Below are 20697 nucleotides of genomic sequence, written 5' to 3' on the forward strand. Positions count from 1 at the left end.
CGCTGGGGCTCATGCTGCTCCAGCTGTGGCCGGCGGGAGTGCTCTTCGGGGGCTCCCGTGGCCTTTGACACCCCCCCCCCCACCTTGTGGGTCTTTTGTTTGGTTCGAGTGCTTCCTTTCGGGCTGTGCAAGACGTCCCTTGCCCAGTCCTAGAGGCGCCCTCTCTCCTTTCGTTGGGGTCGGAGCTGTGGGCGCCAGGGTCTGGCTGCCCGGGGTGTCCCCCAGTCCCAGGCCTGCCTTTCTGAGAGCAGGCGTCTCTGCAGCTCCTCGGGAAGGAGAAGAAGGGACGCACAGCTCTTCTGCTGGCTCGGGGCTGTGGCTTTGCACTTGCAGAGTCCTGTCCTGGGCGCTGTGGCTTCTGTGGGGTGGGGGCGGGTTGGATCCCACGCGCCTTCTGGGCCCTGTTGGCTCCAGGCAGCTGGGGTTTGACGTTCGTGGCAGCAGGTTACCCCATTTCTCTGGTGCAGTTGGTTATTTTGGGGGAATTGGTTTTACACTGTATTTTGCTCATCCCCTTTGATATTGGAAACAAAGTTTTAATGCTAATTTATTCTTATCCCTAAGAGTATTTTTTTGGATCCTGGTTTTTATGACTTTTTAATCTTTAACCTGCAAGCTAGAGAAATAAACCCTTTAAGACAAGTGTTAGTGACTGTTTAGATGCTCGGGTGTTGGCTGGATTACGTGAACTCCCACAGCCCAGGACCCCTGAGACTTGTGCCTCCTGCTCATGTTCTTGGTGCCGAGTCGCATTTCTGGTCCTCCCACTGCTCTGCCCGCAGGGATCTGAGGCCCCATGCCCTCCATCCTACCCCCTAAGGCCTCTGGGATGCGTGAGCACTTGTCCCAGGGCTACCTTTGCGTGGAAGGCACCTGGAAATGGAGCCTGGCTGTGCGGCGTCTCCCAGAACAGGTGCACCTATGAAAGGGGGCAGGGGGTCATGGTGGACCCCAGCCTATCTGCCTCTCAGGTGTGAAGACCTCGGGGCATCTGGTTTTATTGTTTAACTGAGGAGTGTCCCCCCGACCCCTCTTTTTTTACTCTTATTGAAACTCTAGGATCCTGGTAAAAAAGTAAAAAAAAATCTTTTTGTAAGTACAATACGTGGGACACAATTTCGTATTTTACTAGGACCCCAGTTCTTGTATGTGAGGCAGGACTATAAGTGGAAAGCCAAGGATATGTGCCTTATCCTCCTGCTGGCATATTCTCATAAGCAGAAAAGAGGATTACTTGAGATTCTTGCGAGCTTGCTTCTGTCAGTAGAGGGTTACAGGAAACTCAGAAAATTAATATTATACACACTTCCCAAACTGAGCTGGATGAGTGACAATTTTGAATTGCAGAAGGATCAGTGTCAGCAGATATACTGTAGTGAGGCTCAGTGGTAGGAGAGAGGAAGGCAAACACTTTCACACACTTTTTATTTTTATTTTTGTATTTATTTATTGTTTAAGATTCATTTTATTTATTTATTTTTGGTTGCATTGTGTCTTCATTGCTGCACGTGGACTTTCTCTAGTTGTGGCGAGCGGGGGCTCCCCTTCATTGCAGTGCGCAGGCTTCTCACTGTGGTGGCTTCTCTCGTTGCGGAGCATGGGCTGTAGGTGCGTGGGCTTCAGTAGTTGTGGCATGTGGGCTCAGTAGTTGTGGCTCGCAGGCTCAGTAGTTGTGGCACGCAGGCTCAGTAGTTGTGGCGCACAGGCTCAGTAGTTGTGGCTCGCGGGCTCTAGAGCGCAGGCTCAGTAGTTGTGGCACACGGGCTTAGTTGCTCCGCGGCATGTGGGATCTTCCCGGACCAGGGCTCGAACCCGTGTCCCCTGCATTGGCAGGCGGATTCTTAACCACTGCGCCACCAGGGAAGCCCCACACACTTTTTAATATTCGGCTGGAACTCCTCCCCCACCACAGAAAACAAAACTGGGCATCACTGTGTGAGCAGAAATAATGTCCGACTTGACTGCCTCACTCACGTGTTGACGAAAATAATCAATAAACAATCTATAATATGAACAGAGAAGAGTTTTTCGTGAGTGAAACTAAGGACTATAGCACAGAAGACTGCTCCAGAGAAGCAGGGTTTTCAGCACAGTTTCATATCTTGTCAGAACAGGGAGCATCAGACAGGTCAGGGACACACGCACTGCTTCAGGGTTCCCGCGGGACAGACCAGCCTGCGCACAGCGAGCCGGCGTGGCCTTGGCCCCTGGGAAGGGGCGCTTACCGTGGAAGGAGGAGCAGCACCGGCCTCCCAGGGAGGGGGCATTTCGTGGTATTTTCGCATGGACACTCTCTGCTTCTGAGCACTGTGGCCTTTCTTTAGTGGTTAAAGCATATGTACAGTGAGTGTCCGCTAGGCCGCAAAGTCCAGCTGACGCAGGTGTGGGCCAGAGTGATGCCCATACCTCAGTACGTGAGCGTCCCTTTCACCACAGGCTGCAGGCGGCAGCTCCTTGTGAACCGCGGTGCTGTGCGCAGTTGCGGTCGCAGGTCACACTGGAGGCTGGCTTTGCCGGCTGGGAGTTGGTGCAGACACCGTGGCCCCGCCCCCCCGCCGCGCAGCCTCGCCTTTGGGCATTTTAAGTCGCCTAGGCTTGTCTTGGGAAGGTTAGAAGTTTCTCCTAAGACGGCAGTGCCCCCAGCCTGTGTGGACGCCCACTTGTGGACGCTCGGGACGCGCCAGCCCGGCCCCAGCCCTAGAGCATCTTGGTGTCCATGGCGCGTTGCTGTGGGTGGCGGCGGGTCTCCTCTCCCGGATGAGCTTTTGCTCAGAGAACTCACGGTCAGCGCTCGTGGACGTTCTTCTTGCTCCTTGGAAACTGGAAATAAGGGGTGACTGTGCTGCTTGGACAGACCTGATTTTTCCCAAGGGACCCCGTTCCGCCAGGGAGCATAAGGAGTGCTGGTGGGGTTTGACCCCATGCCTGACCTGCCCCCGCCCACCCTGAGCCACGCCCGTGGCCGCTGGTTCACTGATGGCAACCTCGGTGTCCATTCAAACCATGGTCACATGGTGGGACTGATGAGCAAGGGGCAGAAGAGTCGGTGTTTTAGGACAGCAGCACAGGGTGTTCTGACCTACTCACAAAGCAGTTTCCTGAAACTGAGGGGAAGTTGAAGGCCACTTTGTAAGTGAACTTGGAAAATGTTTCCCAGGACAGCTCTGAAAGCTGAAGATATTTGGTTTTAAATCCATCAAAATAAAACCATTAAAATCCCCAGCACTGAAAGGGTAAGTGGTAGCAGTAGTTGAAATAGGATTATTCCTGTTCTCCACCGACAAGTGGCAAAGGGCATGAGAGATTCTTGGTTTTGAATCCAGGCTGCGTCACCTGTACGTGATGAGACCTTGGGCAGATTCTACTCTTTCTAAGCATCAGTTTCTTCATCAGTCAAAGGAGAATAAAAATCGTAAGCGAGGGTTGCTGTGAGGGGATGACGCGTGTGAGTGCTTAGTGTTCCTTGATCTTCAGCGACCCCGGGAGGGTGAGAAATCACTAACACTAACCCTCATCATTCACCGAGCGTCCGACATCAGCCAGCCTCGTGGTGCCTGCTGGGCGCACCCAGTCAGCCCTCAGGACGCAGGTTGCCCCGAGTGTAGACGGCATCCTGGGCTGTGCTCTGGGCCTCGCGTCTATGGGCGCCTGCTCTGTTCTTTTTTTTCACCGTATGGACCAGCCGAGTGAGCCCGAGGTTGCCCCTCAGATCTGAGGCTGCTCCTTGAACACACAGGCTTGCCGGTGTCCTGGGCGTTCATCTGCGCAGCCGGGATGCATCACTGAACAAAGCAGACGGAAGGTCACGTCGCACAGTGGGCTGGACCGGGTGGGCTCTGGGGGAAGCTGGTGCTACTGGGAGCAGTGGGCAGGGATTTTGTGCTTGGTGTTGTTTTAAACCAGGGGCACCCATCAGGATCACCTGGGGGAATTGTTAAAAAAAGAGAAGTCCAGGCTCTCCGGGCAGGCCCTCGCTTCCCCAGGAGATTCTGACGCTCAGGGAGTCGTGGGGTGCAGGTCCGGCTTCACTGACTTTGGTAAAGAACTTTGGCTCTGCCACTTGAGGACTTTGGGCTCAAACCTGCCTTTGCCACTGAGTAGCTGTGTGATCTTGGACGGGCTGTTGGCTGTCTGCGTGGGGAAGGTACCACGGTGCCCGCTCCAGCTTTGAGGCTTTGTTGCACGCGGGGCCCTGGGGCAGTCCTGCCTGAGGGGGGCGGCCCCCGCGTGACTGCCCCGCGGAGGTGGTGGGGGCCCTGCGCTCGCGGTCACTGTCTGCCGGGGCGGGCAGCCCTCGGCACGGGGTCACAGGTCACAAGCTGTAGGGCGTGCTTTACTTGTGAATGATAATGTACTTAGGCAGGAGTGTTCAGCTGTGTGTAACTAGCATAATCTTAGAATTAGGCAGGAGTGTTCAGCTCGCACATTAGCCTCATCTTAGAATTAAAACAGTCAGGATGGTCTGTGGGTCTAGGCATTGCCCTTTTCCCTTTTGGTTAAGTTTTTATTTAACAGGAACTTTGAAAACTGACATTCAGTTCTAAGTAAAGGTATAGATAATGGTTTAAGATTGTGAAAGATTGAACTGAGCACATAAAGTTTTAAAAACCAGAATGACCGAGGAATAGATAAATTGATGAGTGGAACTGAATAGAGAGCCCAGAAATAGACCCACACAAATATGCCGGCTAGATTTTGACAAAGGTGCAAAAGCAGTTTGATGGAGGAAGGACAGCTTTTTGAACAAATGGTGCGGGAGCAGTTTCCACAGGCAAAATGAAAGAAATGAACCTCGGTGGAAACCTCACACCTTGAACAGCAATTGATTTAAAATGGATCACAGATTGCAACATAAAATGTAAAACTGTAAAACTTTGGGATGAAGACACAGGAGAAAACCTTTGGGACCTGGGGCGAGGCAGAGGCTTCTGAGACAGTCACACCAAAAGCACTATCCACGAAAAATAAAAGAGAAAGTGGACTCAATCAAGATTAAAAACTTACTTTCCTTTAAAGACCTGTTAGGAGCTGAAAAGACAAGCTACCGACCAGGAGAACTGTTGCAAACCACATATCTGATAAAGGACTAGTGGAATGTCTAGAATAAAGACCTCTCAAAACTCAACAGTAAAAAGTCAAACAATCCAATTCGAAAGTTGGCAGAAAACAGAAACAGCTATTTTACCAGAGAGGAGACGTGGATGGTGAGTAAGCACGTGAAAAGACGCTCAGCAAGGGAAACGAGGCTAGGAGACAGCTAGACACAACAGGAACCCCTCCAGATGCCAGCAGGGCGCGGAGACCCCGGGCCTCTCGCCGCTGCTGGTAGGCGTGTTGTAAGACGGGGCAGCAGCTCTGGAAACAGATCGGAAGGATTTCTCGAAGTTAAAATGTCCTCACCGTGTGGCGCAGGAAGCACATTCCTGGGCACTTATCCCAGAGAAATGGAAACTCATGTTCACACAGAACCTCCACACGAATGTCCATGGCAGCTTTGTTTGTAATAACCAAACCTGCAAACACCCCGAAAGCCCCTGTCTGGGTGAAAGGTTAAACATGCGAGTGTGCCCCTAGGCACATGCTCGGGCCTGGCCGCCTGGGAGGTGTCAGCAGAGGCGTCTCCGAGGTCACACGCCCTATGCTCCCATCTCTGTGACATCCTCCGAGCGTCCGAGCGGTAGACGGGGAGCAGGTTAGTGGGTGCGGGGACGCGCCGGGGAGGGAGGGTGGGCGTGTCTGGGGGGCAGCATGACAGGCACACGCGGAGACTGGTGCGATTTGAACGAGGCCTGGGGTCGGTGCCAGCAGGGTCCCAGTGTCGCTTTCCCGCCCTCAGTGTCACGCTGCAGCTTACACGGGATTCCCAGGGGAGCAGGACCGGTGGGAGGGGTGTGTGTGGGGACAGCCAGCACCCACTCTAAGGGGCTTCCCACGCGGAATTGGCTCACACGGCTGTGGAGGCAGCCGAGCACGTGCGCAGGCTGTGTGGCAGGTGGACAGGCAGGGGGCACCGTCACCAGGTGGCACCCGATGGGCAAGAGCTGTTTGGAGTCTCCAGGATCAGGGGAAGCCTAAGCTGCCTTTTATTATTATTTTTTTAAATATTTAATTTATTTATTTAGTTTGGCCGTGTCACACAGCATGTGAGATCTTAGTTCCCCAACCCGGGGTCGATCCTGTGCCCCCTGCAGTGGAAGCGCAGAGTCCTAACCACTGGACCGCCAGGGAAGCCCCTAAACTGCCTTTTAAAGCTCTCACCCGATCAGGCCAGGCCCACCCAGGGTGATCTGCCTCTCGAGTAATTTAACATCAACCAACTGGGACTTTCTATCACATCTGCAGAGCCCCTTCCCAGCAGCACTCAGAGTCGCGTCTGACTGGGTACCTGGGGCTGTGGTTCGGCCTCGGCAGGACCCTGACGTGCTGTGACAGTTGCTCCACACGGACGCTCAGGGTGACTACTGCTGTCTTCTTAATGTGATGTGGATGTTCCATAATTTTTGAAAAACAAAACATTAAGTTGTACAATTTGAGGTTGACGTAATTGCATTAGTGGAAAGGTGTATTTTCTGTAATATTAATATTGGTATTTAAAAACAGATTCATTGCCCACTTAAATGTTTCCGTTATAATCTAAATACCGTCATCCATTAAAAAAAATTCCCTGATGAATAAGCTTTGGACAGTCCAATTTTACATTGTCCCTTTTGCTTTTTGAACTTTCATTCCCATTTCATTTCCTTCACAAAATTTTATCCTGTCAACCAGGCTGGTACACTCCTTTCCAACAGAAATACGGATAGAAATTGAAGCTGAAAAATGTATTTCCTGTAACCTTGAGGCCTGGAGGGTTAAAAAAAGAAGCTCTTCTGGATTGAGGTCTCATTACGGTTCTTAGTACACGGTTGAACAAAACAGGGTAAATTATTACCAGTTTATAGTTAACTCTTAACAATGCAGTATTGTGAATTTCCCCTTGAGATGGATGGGGCTTTAGTGTTAGTTAATTCCTGAATCTCTGGAGGGTTATGAGTAATCTATCGCTTAAAATGACGCAGGGTTCAGTGTTGGTTCCACTTCTGTTTTCAGTTTTTATAGTTTGAAGTTCTGAGAAACTTTGTTTACATAGATAAATATGTGGGAGATGAAGGAGGTCCTCATTTCTTGCAGGTGTGTGCCAGCAATCTTAGTGGTCTGTCATCACAGATTACTTTGATTATCTGTGAGCTGAAACACTAAGTAGGTCCTCCGTGCGCTTCGTTAGAGGCGAGTGGTAAGGAGTGACCCCCGCAGAGCGCCTGCTGTCTTACGTCTGGATGGACGGCGTGCCTGAATATGATTGCGGGGAGGCTTTGTGAAAGGGAACAACCACATTGGCCAGAGGTGCTCTCCTGGGGCATCATCTTTAGGACATAGAACGTTCTGGAAGGAGGGCATCTAGGAATTGAGGCCCTGCGGGGTCTGTACACCCAGGGACCCCCGACGGTCGGGCGTCCCGAGGCTCCCTGTGCTCCAGCTTGAAGCTGGTTGTCTCAGACCAGCATTTCCTTGATCTTAAGGTCCTTTAGGAAACAGAGGTATGTTCAGTCTAACGACTTTGCCGGATGTTGGCGTGAATCCATTTTAACCTGTTTATTTCCGGCAGACATCTCAGACCTTGAATGTGCTCATGTCCATCGTGATGTCCTATCAGGGTGAGAGGGAACGCCTTTGTGTGGGTACCCTGTGTGTGACCTCGGTACCAAGTCAGAGGCCACCTGGTCACTTGTGGTGCCTGACCTGTGGGTAGGTGGTCAGGATTTGGTGGGTTATTTCAGGTGTCACTGATGATTAAGTAGCATGGCCGAGAAAATGATAATGCCTTTGAGTGGAATGCAGGTGATTATGCTTCTATTTTAGGAAAATACCCTGTGGTCCTGCCATTCACTTCAGCATGAAATGGTGCCATTTGTGCCTCTGATTTTGGGGACATTTAACAGGGTGTGGCTGGGACGAGGGGCTGGGTTCTCATGGGTGCTTTTGGGTTCATGAGCTTTCCTTCTGTAAAATCAGGGTTCCCGAGTTGTTTTTGGAGGGTGAGATCCAGGCATGACATTGCTCTCAGGTAACACTGCTGTACATCTCGAGTGCCTGTTCTTTCTGCACAAAGCATGGCGGGAAGCGCTGAGGGCTGGAAGGTTAATGAGCAAAAAATCTCGACGACTGTTGTGCCTAGAGACGAGCCGTTGGCTCCCGCGTGTTTAAACACGTGTCTCAAAAAATAAATAAATAAATAAATAAACACACGTCTCCCTCCGGGAAGAGCCCCCGGTGGGGCACAATTCTTTTGTAGCATCTTTTCCTTCGAAGCAAAGTCCCCGGACCCTTGGCTGTGGTTCCTGCACTGGCCCAGCAGAACCCAGAGGTCAATGCCCTGTGGTTCCCCTGCAGCCCCTCCACGGGTGTTCGCCCCTTTCTGTGCATGACACTCACATCCTGGGACGGAAACTGATAAAGCACAGTGGTCACGAAAGCCTAGATTTCAGATGGGAATTCGCTCGGATGCAGTGAGTAGTAAGTCTCAAGCTGTTTTTCATGCAGACCTGCTCCTTCAGAAACCTTGCACAGTGACAGCTGTGACACCTCCGTCTCTTCTCTGTAAAGATGTAAATATTCCTAACCCGACTCTCCTGACAATGCCAGCAAGGAGCAGAGCTAGACACTCTCCGTTAAGAAGCCCACCCCCGGCTCACCCTTGCCCGGTGTCACTTGTGCACGTTGTGCAGCCCTGCCGGGGCCTCCCCTCTGGAGCTCGGGGCGTGGGCGCTGCCTTTTGATGACTCTGTGCTCTGACAATGAACGCTGTCGTGTTAAGGTCTTCTTTTTTCTGTGATTCTTTTGTTCCCTAGCGTCGTCCCCCAGACTACAGTAATTCTCAACAGTGATCGGCAGAACGCCGTTGTAGCCAAGATGGAAGACCCCCTGAGCGGCAGGGCGCCGGATCCCCTGGAAAATATCATTAGCAAGTCAGTAGCACGACACCCCACCTCTCACCGCCACTGCCGGGGCCCCGGGGACAGGGCGGCGTCCTGGGGCGCCTGTGTCGTTGGGCCCGGGGTTCTCCGTGGCCAGGGTCTGGGGAGGACGGCCCGGCCTGTGTCCACTGCCGCGTGTGCTGGCGGGAGGTGCCCTGTGTGCTCACCATGGTCCGCGGATCCCGTCCTCTCACCTCACTCCCATCTGTCTGTCTGTCTGTCTGTCCGAGCATGTCGGGTCGGCGACGCCCCCTCTGGTTGGAGAAGTGGTGGAGGTGTTTCGAGGTGGTGCCTTTTCCACTCCTTTTTCTTTGGAGACGCTTTGCCTGTATCGTGGGTCAGAGGCGGGAGTGCGTGGAGGGCACCGTCACCTCTCGTGTGCTGGCGCCCCGCCGGCGTCGGCCTCACCGCGCTGCTTCCCGGCGAGTCTCACAGGCCCTCCTGCAGCCGGTCCCACTTCTTCCTGGCTGTAGCCCGGGTTCCCCAGGGCCCCAGACCCCCAGAAGCCCAGCCGTGGACGCTCCGGGCCGAGGCCGTGGGCCGGCAGAGCAGCAGAGGGTCCGTGTGCCTCGTGCCCACGAGGGCGGAGTCGTGGCCAGGTCTGGAGCGTTTAGCGAGGTCCAGCCCCCAGGATGGAGCCCCCCAGGGTTTGCCTCGGCAAGCAGGGACCTCGCGCTACCTCCCCTTCCCCGTGCGCGGCAGCGTCTCGAAGGAAGTCGAAAAGGTCATGCAGAAGGCGTAGCGTGTCTCCGGGTAATGGAGCGCTTTTGGAGCTGGCGGGTGTTCTGGTTTCCTGGCAGCGTCTTACTGTTCTGTGTCAGGGTCCCCTGTGGTGGTAAGACTACCCCCCAGGAGATCCTCGACTGGCTTTTTTAACCCACTCGAGTGGTTTCTGTCGGCGGGCTAGTTGGGAGCGAGAGCTGCGTCTTCACAGGCCGGGTCATTTCCAGGACATCTCTCGGGTCGGAGTAGATCGGTGCAGTCAGTCTGGGCCTGCAGGCATTCTTTCTCTCACTCAGCCTTTCCTTGGACACGGCCTCAGTCTCACCCTGATTCAGACATCAGCATTTTGTAGGGTCACCTCCCTGATCAGAAGGCAGCGTTCTAGGCCTTGAGTCACAGCGAGTTGTGATTTCACTTCTTTTGTGATGTAAACATTTTTTTAAACGTTTCAAGTTTCATACAGTTTCTTGGAGCCACAGACTGTTTCCTGCTATTAATCTGAGTAGAAAGAGCTGAGGGAAGGCTGGTGGCCCAGCGCGCGTGCAGAGGTAGCTTCTCTGAGACGTGAAGGGGAGAACGTCGGGGTACAGAACCGTCTCTGCGTGTTGCTGTGCTGCTCTCACCACACTGCTGGTGTCTCTGTTTCCCGCGCAGCGCGGTGCCCGGGCGTCGACAGAACACCATCGTGGTGAAGGTGCCCGGTCAGGAGGACAGCCACAATGAGGACGGGGAGAGCGGGTCCGAGGCCAGCGACTCCGTCTCCAACTGTGGACAGTCAGGAAGTCAGAGCATCGGCAGCAACGTCACCCTCATCACCCTGAACTCGGAAGGTGCGTCCTCGACGCTGCTCCTCTCCTCTGCGTGGACGGTAACGGGTGTGCCGCGGCTCCTGAGCAACTCGGGCTGAGACTGCGCGGGTCCGTGACACGTGGCCTGTTCACTAGTAGATGTGACAGCGTTGTACGGTCTGCACACGGGGGGCCGTGAATATGGGGCGCTGCGTTCACGGGGGGCCCACTAGCAGTTACGTGTGGATCCCTGACCACATGGAGCACATGGAGGGTCGAAACCCCCCACATTGTTCTGGGGTCAGCTGTAATTTTTTTCCCTGCTTTTTAGAAAAGTAATATATGTTCTTTTTGAAAGATGATAAGATATGAAAATGACAAAGACAGTACAAATAACTGGAGACATTCGTCATCCAGAGATCTCTAGAAATCTTCTGGGCTTTTTCTACGTTAACATACACGCTAGATTTACGATTTTGTAACTTGCTTTTCCCCATTGCATAGTAGAAATCTCTCCACGTTAATACAGATTTACATAATCGTTTTCAGTCAGTTTTGCTTATTGAATCTGGTTCTGGAGGCTTTCTGATGATGGACAGCTGTAACTTGAGAGCTATCGGTCGGCTCACCTGTCTGACCACAGCTCTGTCCTGTGTCTCTGACGAGGGCCTCACGCAGACTCAGAGGGGCTGCACGTCCAGGTTGAGTCCACGCTGCCCCTGCCCACTGTGATATAGGGGGAGCGTCCTCTCTCCTGCTGGGTCTGGGGTCCACTCTCACCTGGCTCTGGGTCCGGGTGGCGGCCTGGCATGCCCTCCAGAGGGTTCCTGCCGCCTGGCAGCTTTGTCCTTCTCTCGAGGGCCGAGTCGATGTTTCCCAGAACAGCGCGGAGAGAGAGGAGGGAACTCGGGCAGATGTACCATCGTGTCACCGAGTCCTCAAGCCTATAACTTGTTAACTAGGAAGGGCTAGAGAGGTGTTTCTGCTTCTCCGTCTGAGTCATTGATTTTTCCTAAGAGCACAGTATAGATTTTTCTACAAAGATTTTCCCGTTAGACTTGTTACCACATCTGAAGCATGGAAAACATTTTCCTTAAAACGTCATTCACCTCTAACAAAAGTTGCTAGGGTTGAGATGGCAGAGCAGGGCACAGAGAAAAAGCAAATTGGGCAACTTAGAAAAAAAATTGAGGTCTAATTTCCATTCCATAAAACTGACCATTTTAAAGCAGACGTGCCGGTGGGCTTTAGTCCATTCACAGAGCGTGCATGTCACCCCTATCTAATTGCAGGGTATTTTTACCACCCCAAAGAGACGCCACAGCAGTACCCCCATGCTCCAGCCTCCAGCCCTGCCACCTCTGATCTGCTTCCTGTCTGTGGGGTTGCCTGTTGTGGACGTTTCATACGAGTGGAAGCACGTGGTGCCCTCCCTTTGTACGTGCACCAGTCCTTCATTCCTCTTTATGGCCAGATGGCGGCCCGTCTAAGTGTGTAGATAGGCCACACTTTGTTTATCCGTCACCCATCGATGGACGCTGGCGTTGTTCCCACTTTCTGACTGTCACAAACAGTGCTGCTCTGAACGTTTATGGGTAGGTTTTTGTGTATGTTTTCATTTTTCTTGGGCTGATACCTGGGAGTGGAATTGCTGGGTCAGGGCAGCTAGTCTCTTTACTCATTAGACTTGAGGAAAAGAGGGGTGCTCCTGACTTCATCTTAGTGGATATCGAATGAAAATTACATCTGCAACAATTGCAGAGAAAGCTAATTGTTCTTATTCTTTTTCCATGTGGATTTTGGGTAAATACTCCTGTAGGTCTGGCTGTGTACTTTAGGCCTAGTTTGTTTGGTTTAAACGGCCTCAGCTCTGAAACATGACATTGGATAATTTGGGGGGAGTCTGGGGTTATCATAAGAACAAAAAATGTCATCTTTTAAGTTTGTATTCCCTAATGTGATCTGATTAATGTGAAATATATTTCAGGGGGGACTGTAGACTGACTCTAATGTGAGCTTACAAAAAGGGGTCAAAATTTGAGCTTATAAGTATTAAGATCTGTAGGGAAAAAGTACAGGTTTTCTGTGTGTCTGAGTGCAAGCTTGCTGCCACTGTCCTCGGGAAGGTGTCCCTCCCCACCCCCCGCCCCCACCCCGCAGTTCTATGTCCTGAGAATGTCAGGTTGAGCTACCTCGGTTGGCACGGGGTTTGGGAAGATGAAACAGAGACCGCCGGTGTGTGCACGTAAATGTGGGCAAAAGAGCTAATCTGCGAACGTCTCGCACTGGCCTGTAGTGGCGTCATGTGGCCAACATCCTGTGACATTTATGCAGCACTGAGAGTCGGATTCGCTGCTTCCCTCCCGCGTCCTCCTGGGACCAGAATAGCTTGCTCGACTGGGGAGCGTCCAGTCAGCTAGTTCCTATCAGAGAAATGGGGATAAGATGTAGGCGCTGAAGGGCTGGAGGCTCGGCCTTAGGTGGAGTCATCTTACTTCCTGATAAGAGCCCAGGGCTGCACATAGACAGATGTTCTTCTCTTCTTATAAACGTATTTCTGTGCCTGATTGCAGAGAACCACAGAGTTCAGAATGGCTATTTCTTAAGAAGTCCGCATTGTCTGCACGAATTGGCATGCCGTGCCCTAGCAGATCTTTATTATACTGCAGAGGTGCCAGGGGATTTACCCGTGCGTTAATCGGCAGTTCTGGCTGTCACGGCACCACCTCCATTTGGATCAGAGAAACGCTGACTGTGGGAAGCAGTGAGCCGTAGGCTTCTTTCTTAGCTCTTGCCCTTCTCTTCCCTGGCACAAGGTCTTCGTTTACCCCGACCTTTGGTAAGTACTGAAAGTGTGTGGGGGTTCATCGTTCAGAGATTAAGCTGGTGAACTGAGTCAGAGAAACAAATAAGCCAAAATGGACCAAAAATGGGATCTGTTCATTAATGAAGGGATTTAGTTAGATTCTTAATAAAGAGTTTAAATTCCTGCTGTTTATGCATTTGATAATTCTTACAGAACTTGACTAATCCTGCATGTAAAATGTTTGGTACTTGCCTTTAATAGGGAAGTACTTCTGTTATAATTGAATTATTGTCAGAAATCAGCCTTGTGTATGTTGCAACGCCCCGAGTCAGTGAAATGATTTATACGCATATATTTGTGATGTGCTGGGGTGGGGGGCAGGGCAGGGAGATAAAGTCTGGGAGGAGCAGGTGATTGGAGAGGGTTGTCAGGCACAGCAGGGGGCACCCCGGGGCATCTTCTCCGGGGTGTTGCTGGGCTGTGGGCTACGAAACAAGATCAGTACAAATAGCTGTGTTCACGAAACTGCAGCTGTATGTGTGCTGAGGAGGAAATTTAGCCAGAAACATTTCTTGAGAATTTGTTCACATAATTTATTTTACATGAACTTTTCTTAACACAAATTCTTTTTTTTTTAAAGATTTGTTTTGATGTGGACCATTTTTAAAGTCTTTATTGAATTTGTTACAATATTGGTTTTGTTTTATGTTTTGGTTTTTTGGCCGCGAGGCATGTGGGATCTTAGCTCCCCGACCAGAGATCGTACCTGCACCCCCTGCATTGGAAGGCAAAGTCTTAACAACTGGACGGCCAGGGAAGTCGCTGCATAAATTCTTTGTGTATTTGGTAACACTAAAACGCATTTCAGCAGCCGTCATAAGTTGGCTGCTGTCAAGAGCAGGGTTACGGAAGAGGATTAGTGTAACAGCGTCAGTGGGTCTCTGTGCAGGACCCCGTAGTGAATGGTCCCTGATCCCAGATCAGAGAAGAGTGGCTGGGGGGTGGCGTCACAGCGTCCCTCGCCGAGTCTCGGGTCGGCACGTGGGACCCAGCATAGGGACACCCGGTCTCTGCCCAGCGCTCCCGCTCTTCCCGCCAAGTTCCTTGGACACCCGCTGTCGTCACAGTTGAGCTCATGATGACTGTCCTCAGCGGGCGGGATTCCCCGGAAGAAGAGGCTGGGCTCCGTCCGAGGTGTGGCCACGTGGTTCTGTGGGATGGGCCCAGCCTCGGGGGACGGAATCGGCTGCAGTGCCGGAGACGTTGTGTTTTCCCTTTCCCTACAGCATTATCCTGTATGTAACCTAACCCTTTCGAATTCCCAGTTTAAAAACCCCAAATTGTCAGTCTGTCCATAGCTTAAATATGTCATGTCAGTCCCAAAGAAGCAGAGGTGCTTGGGCTACAGGCACATAGTTTACTGTGTCTAAAGCCAGGAAGGCAAGCTGTCAGGTTCTGTGGTTGGTTGGAGTGTTAGCGATTCACTGCAGGTGTCACCCTTGAACGAGGCTCCCAGTCAGGGTGTAAACACCTTAATTCAGAAGGGCTCAGAAACAGGCGACAGCTTCTAAGGACGGAGTGTGATCCATGCTGGGAGGCGGCCCACAGGGCCTGCTCTGGAAAGCCTCCTTGAGCCCCTTCCCGGGGCCACTTGGTCCCCCCGACCCCCAGCCCGCACCTCACATGTGGAGAAGTTCGTAACCAGCTTGGGCAGCCTTTATAAAATCCCGATGGAAACTCATACTGATCCCTGCTCGGGGGCATGAGGTGTCCTCGGAGGCTGGCCCGGAGGTGCTGGAGCCGGCCTCGAGGACCTGACCTCATGTGACCCCTGGGCCGTGTGTGGACACCCCGTTCACCCCAGAGCCTGCGTCGTCATCATCCCTTGGGTGGAGACTGAAACGCCTCCCTGGTGGTCCCCTCTCGTGGCTGCAGAGACCGAGCCTGTTGTGAGTGACCGCTGAGGGGGACCGGCGCCCGGGGCGTCTGGGAGCCGAGGCAGCAAGTGTCTGAGTGGCCCATCCTGGGGGCCCTTCCCTCCATCACAGCTGCCCGCACAGGACTTAGAGGCTTCTGGGGCCCCCTGGACGGAACACCGGCGTCTTTGGAGAGAGCCCGGCCGCTGGGTTGGGCTTGGTTCCGGGGTGGCATTTGGAGGGCCTGGTGACCTCCCAGCCTGCACGAGATGTGTGCAGGGCGTGCAGGCTGCTGTCGGAGGGCTCGCAGTGTGCCCTTTGCTTTGGAGGAGTGGTGACGCCTTGTGTCGCGTTTTCTCAGAGTCCTGAGTTGCGGTAAGGCATGTGAAGTCCTGGCACGTAGGAGGCGCGGAGTAGATACTGTCTTGTCTTTGCCCCACGCGATTAGCTCCATACTTGGGAGAGAGGGACGCCCACGCCTAGGCCCGGGCCCGGCCGAGTGGCTCGGAACCAAGGCTCCCTGGTGTCAGTGGGCGTGCTGGTGTGTGCATCAACTACCTCGGGACGTGTGCCTGTGCGTGTGTGTGCGTGCATGTACGCACGTGTGTATTCCGTATACACACATGTATGTATGCATGCGTGTCAGCGGGTGGGGAGCAGGGGAGGCATGACACAGGTAGCTGCTTTTTCTCTATGTCAAGTTGGCGACCCTGAGACTGTGGTCATCCTTTTCATCTTGGGGCTTTCTCCTGTTCGTTTCATTTTCCTAGAACTAAAATAGACCCTCAAAAGAAATATTTGTATTCTGAACTGTTTGGTAAGAAAGTTCAAGCTACTGCTGAAGGTTTTTCTTTGAATAGGTTTTTTAGAAATGTCAGTTAATTTAATTAAAGATTTAAATGATTGGAATAGAAAGCAAGTTTATTTTTCTTATAACCCAACTGGTAGTTTTTAAATAAAGCCACTAGAATCTATTGTTTCAGATGCCAAAACTGGACCAAGCTATTTTAGTAAAATAAATATATCCTTTCTGAATTGTCAAAAGGCGAATGTCTCAAATTTCTCAAATATTTATGTGGGCAGGTGCTCCGTCTTGTTTTATATTTAAAAGACATGATTCATTGTCACTGGTGGGAAGCTGGGCCCAGGCTGGGCTCGGGTCCGGTCAGAGGTGCCTTGGGGCCGAGTCAGCAGGTGTGGCCCGCGCACCTGGGTGAGGACTGTGCGCCCGAGCGTCTGGGCCAGGGAGCGCGGAGGTGCTGCCGTCTCCCGGGAGTGCCTCGATGGTGACCGTGCAGCCCTGGTCCTCCCTGCCCCCGGAGGGGCCCCCTGTTCCCACGGCAGTGGCTGTGTCGGTCAGACGTGCTGCAGGCTGTGTTTCTTGTCTGCCTAGCTCGGGCTTCTTGCTGGTCAGATGACCACACACCTGAGACTCACAGCATGAAGGAAGTTAGGTTGTAGACAGGTTATAAAATGCCTTCCAACATTTTGAGGTGTTTGAAAGAAACTTTCTGGACAGTTCCCTATGTTACCAGAGATGTTTAAGCCATTATTTTCTGGAGTGATAGGGAGGGAAAATAGTTAATTTTTAGACTAATTTATTTTTTGGGGGGAGCAGTATTCCCTGAAATAGTATCTCCTGTAGGAAATTAAAATGCCATCTTTCCTCCTCCAGAATGTCCTGGTAATACTCCTGGAGGCCCGTCTGCCAGCTCTGGGGCTGGGCGTTCGTCCGTGGCCACGTGTCAGCGGGGAGCTGGGTGAGGAAACAGCCCTCGCGGGCCCGCGGAGCCCGTCCCAGTGGCTACGCGCCCCCTCCCGCTCACGGTGGCCAGCCGGTCGCTTCCTCACTGAGCCCGTCCGGCCCTTTCCATGTTCTCGTCTGCAGCACGGCTCGCAGAGATCATCCATGAAGACTGGGGAGTTTCTGATCAGTCTGAGGATGATTATTCTTTACGTAAAAATGAGGCTTGGCTTTCCTTTGTGAACTTTTTCATTCATTTAACGTGGTGTTTTGCCTTCCTAAGAATTAAGTTTAATAGATGAGGTAGCTATTTCGTTCCTTCCTCCTGGATCAGTTTGACAGTGTCTGCCTTTACCCATGTGTGCCCCCCGCTGTGTGCATGGGACCCGCCTTTCTCGGTTGTCGCTGGAGCTGGGAGGCTGAGGCTGTCCCGGGTGGCATCTGCAAGGAGGGTGGCCCTTTCTCTGGTGCATCGCTGTTGGAGCAGTAGGGCCAGGTCTGGGGCTTGGACAGGTGGGGCGCTCCTTGCCCCGGCCAGAGAGACGAGGCCCCTTGCTGGGGGCTGGCAGGACTCTGTCCCTGCCCCCCAACCCCCAGCCCCGCAGCCTCTGGTTCTGTCGTGGTGCATGTGCAAGGGCTCTGGCGAACAGGGTGCTTCCGGGGCTGGGGAGCCGAGGAGGGGGCGCGTGTGCGGGCATCCCCTGGGGAAGCCGGCTCTCAGTTGGAGTCAGTGGTGGAGAAGCCGAGCCAGCCTCCCTCTTGGACGGAACGGCCATCCCGCCACCTCCACGCACGCTCAGCGTCACTTTGATGAGACGTTGACTCACGGTTTGGAAAAGGATGCTGAGCTCCTGCCCAGCGTTTACTTTGCTTTAAAGGTATTATCTAAACGCGGGAGCCGGCCTTGTAGAATTCATGATACTTGTTCCTGAGAAAAGCGCAAGGCTCTCTGGCCGCGTGGCGGTTGGGGTGGAGCCCGCAGCCCACTGTCCTTGTGCCCCACGCGGCGCCCCTCCCCTCCCCTCCCCTCCCCTCCCTGTCCCTCCCTCTACTTGCTTCGTGGCTTGATGGCCGAAGGTGGAGGGAGGGTGGTCCTTCCACTCTGTTTGGTGTAATTAAGCCTGTGACTCTACACTCGCTGAGGGTTTAGATCCTGAGCACTAGACCCAGTGACAGGCATAGAGTTGCCCAGTATCTGTAGGTAAACTAATAAACTCCCCAGGAGTTGGAGCCTTCTTGGCATTCCAGGGATGACTGAGAGCGCCTCTAGAAGTCGCTTCCCATCCACGTTTAGATCACGTGTCCACTAGCTTTCCTGTAGGCAGGTAAACGTAACAGGTGGCTGCCGGCGAGAAAACTGCACGTATCCGAGCCTGTGCTCGTAGCTCTCCCTCTTCACTTCTAAACCATCCGTGTTCCTGAGAAATGATTCTTCTGACCTGTCTCTTATTCCGAGTTCCAAAAATCAGGTTTGTGATTTGTTCTCTGTCCTTAGCTAAAGTCAGGAGCTCAGCCTCCCCGGCCCTTCCAGAGGCCGCCCCGGCCCAGTGGTGACGCGGTCGTCCTGACGGGGTTGCAGAGCCTCGCCTGGCGTCGGAGGACGTCGTGTGACTCAGGAGCCCGGCCGGGAGCGGCTGCCTGTGGCGTGGCAGGGCAGGGGGTGCGAGTCACAGACCGGCTGGCCTCTGGGCCTCGCGCTCTGCTCCAGGCCTGCGGCAAAGCCAGGCGGGGCTGGCTGCCCTCTGTGGGGCCTTCTTTGCGCATAGAGGCCAGAATGTAAATATCAGGACGTTTCAAAACAAATCGCCTGAGAAATCTTAAAACAGTGATGACCCTGGCTGGGACACGACTTAAAGGCCCGCAGGCCTCCGCAGGAAGCTGGGTCCCTCTTAGAGGTTCTAACTCTCCCCCTTATCGCCGCCACCCCCCACCCCCGCCCCAGCGCTGGTGCTTTCAGGGGCCGCCTCTCACACCTTAACTTGCCTCCACGTTAGGATCAGAAGGGAGCGTTTGGAAAGCGGCCAGGTGTCCAAGCAGAGTCAAGAGTTCTCTTGATTTGTGATCATAAGTGGAGTTTCCTTTTGCCAAAGGATAAGGCTTTTTAAAGTTGATGTTTGTTTGACAACCGTCAAGCCCTTTCACACACACGGTCAATCCTGCAGCTCCTGGCAGGCTGTGACAGAGAGGGAGGCTGGGCGGGGGGCGCTGGCCCACTTGGTCAGGGTGTAGCTGGGAAGCCCAGTGCCCACTCTGTGCCTCCGAAATCGTCCCTCATCCCAGACGGAGCCGGCGGGGTGCCGGTGGGCTTGCAGACAGGGGCTCTCCCGCCTCTCCGCCTGGGCGGGAGGAGGGCCAGCTGCCCTCTTTCTCTCTGTGGGCCCCCTGCCTGTCCTGTGAACGCCCCGGGCTGCCTCGCTGGAGGTAGATAGAGCGGGGGGAGTCGCTGGAGCTCACCGAGACCCCTCTCTCTTGCAGAGGACTACCCGAACGGGACGTGGCTGGGGGACGAGAACAACCCCGAGATGCGGGTGCGCTGTGCCATCATCCCCTCCGACATGCTGCACATCAGCACCAACTGCCGCACCGCCGAGAAGATGGCGCTCACGCTGCTGGACTACCTCTTCCACCGCGAGGTGCAGGCCGTCTCCAACCTCTCGGGCCAGGGCAAGCACGGCAAGAAGCAGCTCGACCCCCTGACCATCTACGGCATCCGCTGTAAGTGCGGCCGCCTGTGTCTGCCGCCACCCCCGTCCCGGTCGTGGGAAGGCTCTGCTGGCGGTGGGTGCAGTGGGGCGGGACCCATGCTGTCAGGGGGAGGGGGCTCTGGGTCGGATCTGGTCACGGAGCCAGGAGAGGAGTTTGTGGATTGAACGTTTCCTTTAGGAAGGGCTGCCCAGGGCCTGGCCTGCGGCAAAGACACCGGGGAGTGGGGGCCTTTCAGACCCTGGCCTCCCCTGACCTGGGGCCGCCCTCGAGGAGGGAGGAGGGGTAGAGCCGAGCCTTCCCTACCCTCCGTTGACAGCGGCCTCTCCCGGGCTTCCCAGGGGCACAGGCAGGCCACCCGCCTCGTCCCTGTCCCAGAGGGCTGGGGTTCTGGGCTGCCCTCGCTGGTGGTGGCCGGGGACCTCGTCATGCTGAGCTGGATCCCCCGCGTGCTGTGAGGGTGGCGCAGGCTGGAGTCTGTCGTGACGGCATCGTCCGGGTGACATCTGGAAGGGGTGCGGCATGGCCGCTTCCTTCTCGCCAGCACCTGCTGGCCTGATCTCACCTGAGAGCCCGCCCGACCCAGAAGGTGTTCGACACGGCTTACGACAAAGACACGAAAGAAGCAAGTAGGCTTCCAGCAGAAGGGTTAGGTGGCCACGTCTGAAAAACCTGGTGCTGGAGAGCCGCTGCGGCTGGCGTGAAATTTAAATCTAAGTTAGCAAGACAGAATGGAAAACAGATTACCCAGAGTTCACCATCTCACAATAGAGAAGGGGTGCCATCCTGCCCGGGGGAGCTCGTTCCTCACACAGAGCTCTGACGGCGATCCCCGGGCCTTTGGGTGAGGGGCGGTGAGAAGCAGGGAGAGGAGCTCTCCAGGAACCTTCACGCACAGGGCGGAGAGGTCTTTCCTGCGTCTGCACGCCGACCTTGGTGGAAGCTGGGGTGTGGTCTGGCTGCAGGTTTTCCTGACAGGTACTCAGCAGGGCGTCTGGTCCCT

General features: G+C 53.9%; 1 protein-coding gene across 8 annotated transcripts in view; it reads left to right on the forward strand.

Annotated features, from left to right (window-relative positions):
• The window catches only part of LOC118885779 (BTG3 associated nuclear protein), a 100957-nt gene that overhangs the window by 42348 nt on the left and 37912 nt on the right, over nucleotides 1–20697 (forward strand). For 6 of the 8 annotated variants that reach the window (XM_036834805.1, XM_036834801.1, XM_036834802.1 and 3 more), the window contains 3 exons: nucleotides 8889–9005; nucleotides 10392–10567; nucleotides 19467–19706. In XM_036834805.1, the coding sequence (XP_036690700.1) occupies nucleotides 8889–9005; nucleotides 10392–10567; nucleotides 19467–19706 (533 nt within the window). The remainder of the gene's footprint in view (nucleotides 1–8888; nucleotides 9006–10391; nucleotides 10568–19466; nucleotides 19707–20697) is intronic. The other 2 variants (XM_036834804.1, XM_036834803.1) reach the window with 1 other exon arrangement.

This window comes from Balaenoptera musculus, chromosome 19 (assembly GCF_009873245.2).
Source record: "Balaenoptera musculus isolate JJ_BM4_2016_0621 chromosome 19, mBalMus1.pri.v3, whole genome shotgun sequence".
Taxonomy (NCBI): Eukaryota; Metazoa; Chordata; class Mammalia; order Artiodactyla; family Balaenopteridae; genus Balaenoptera; species Balaenoptera musculus.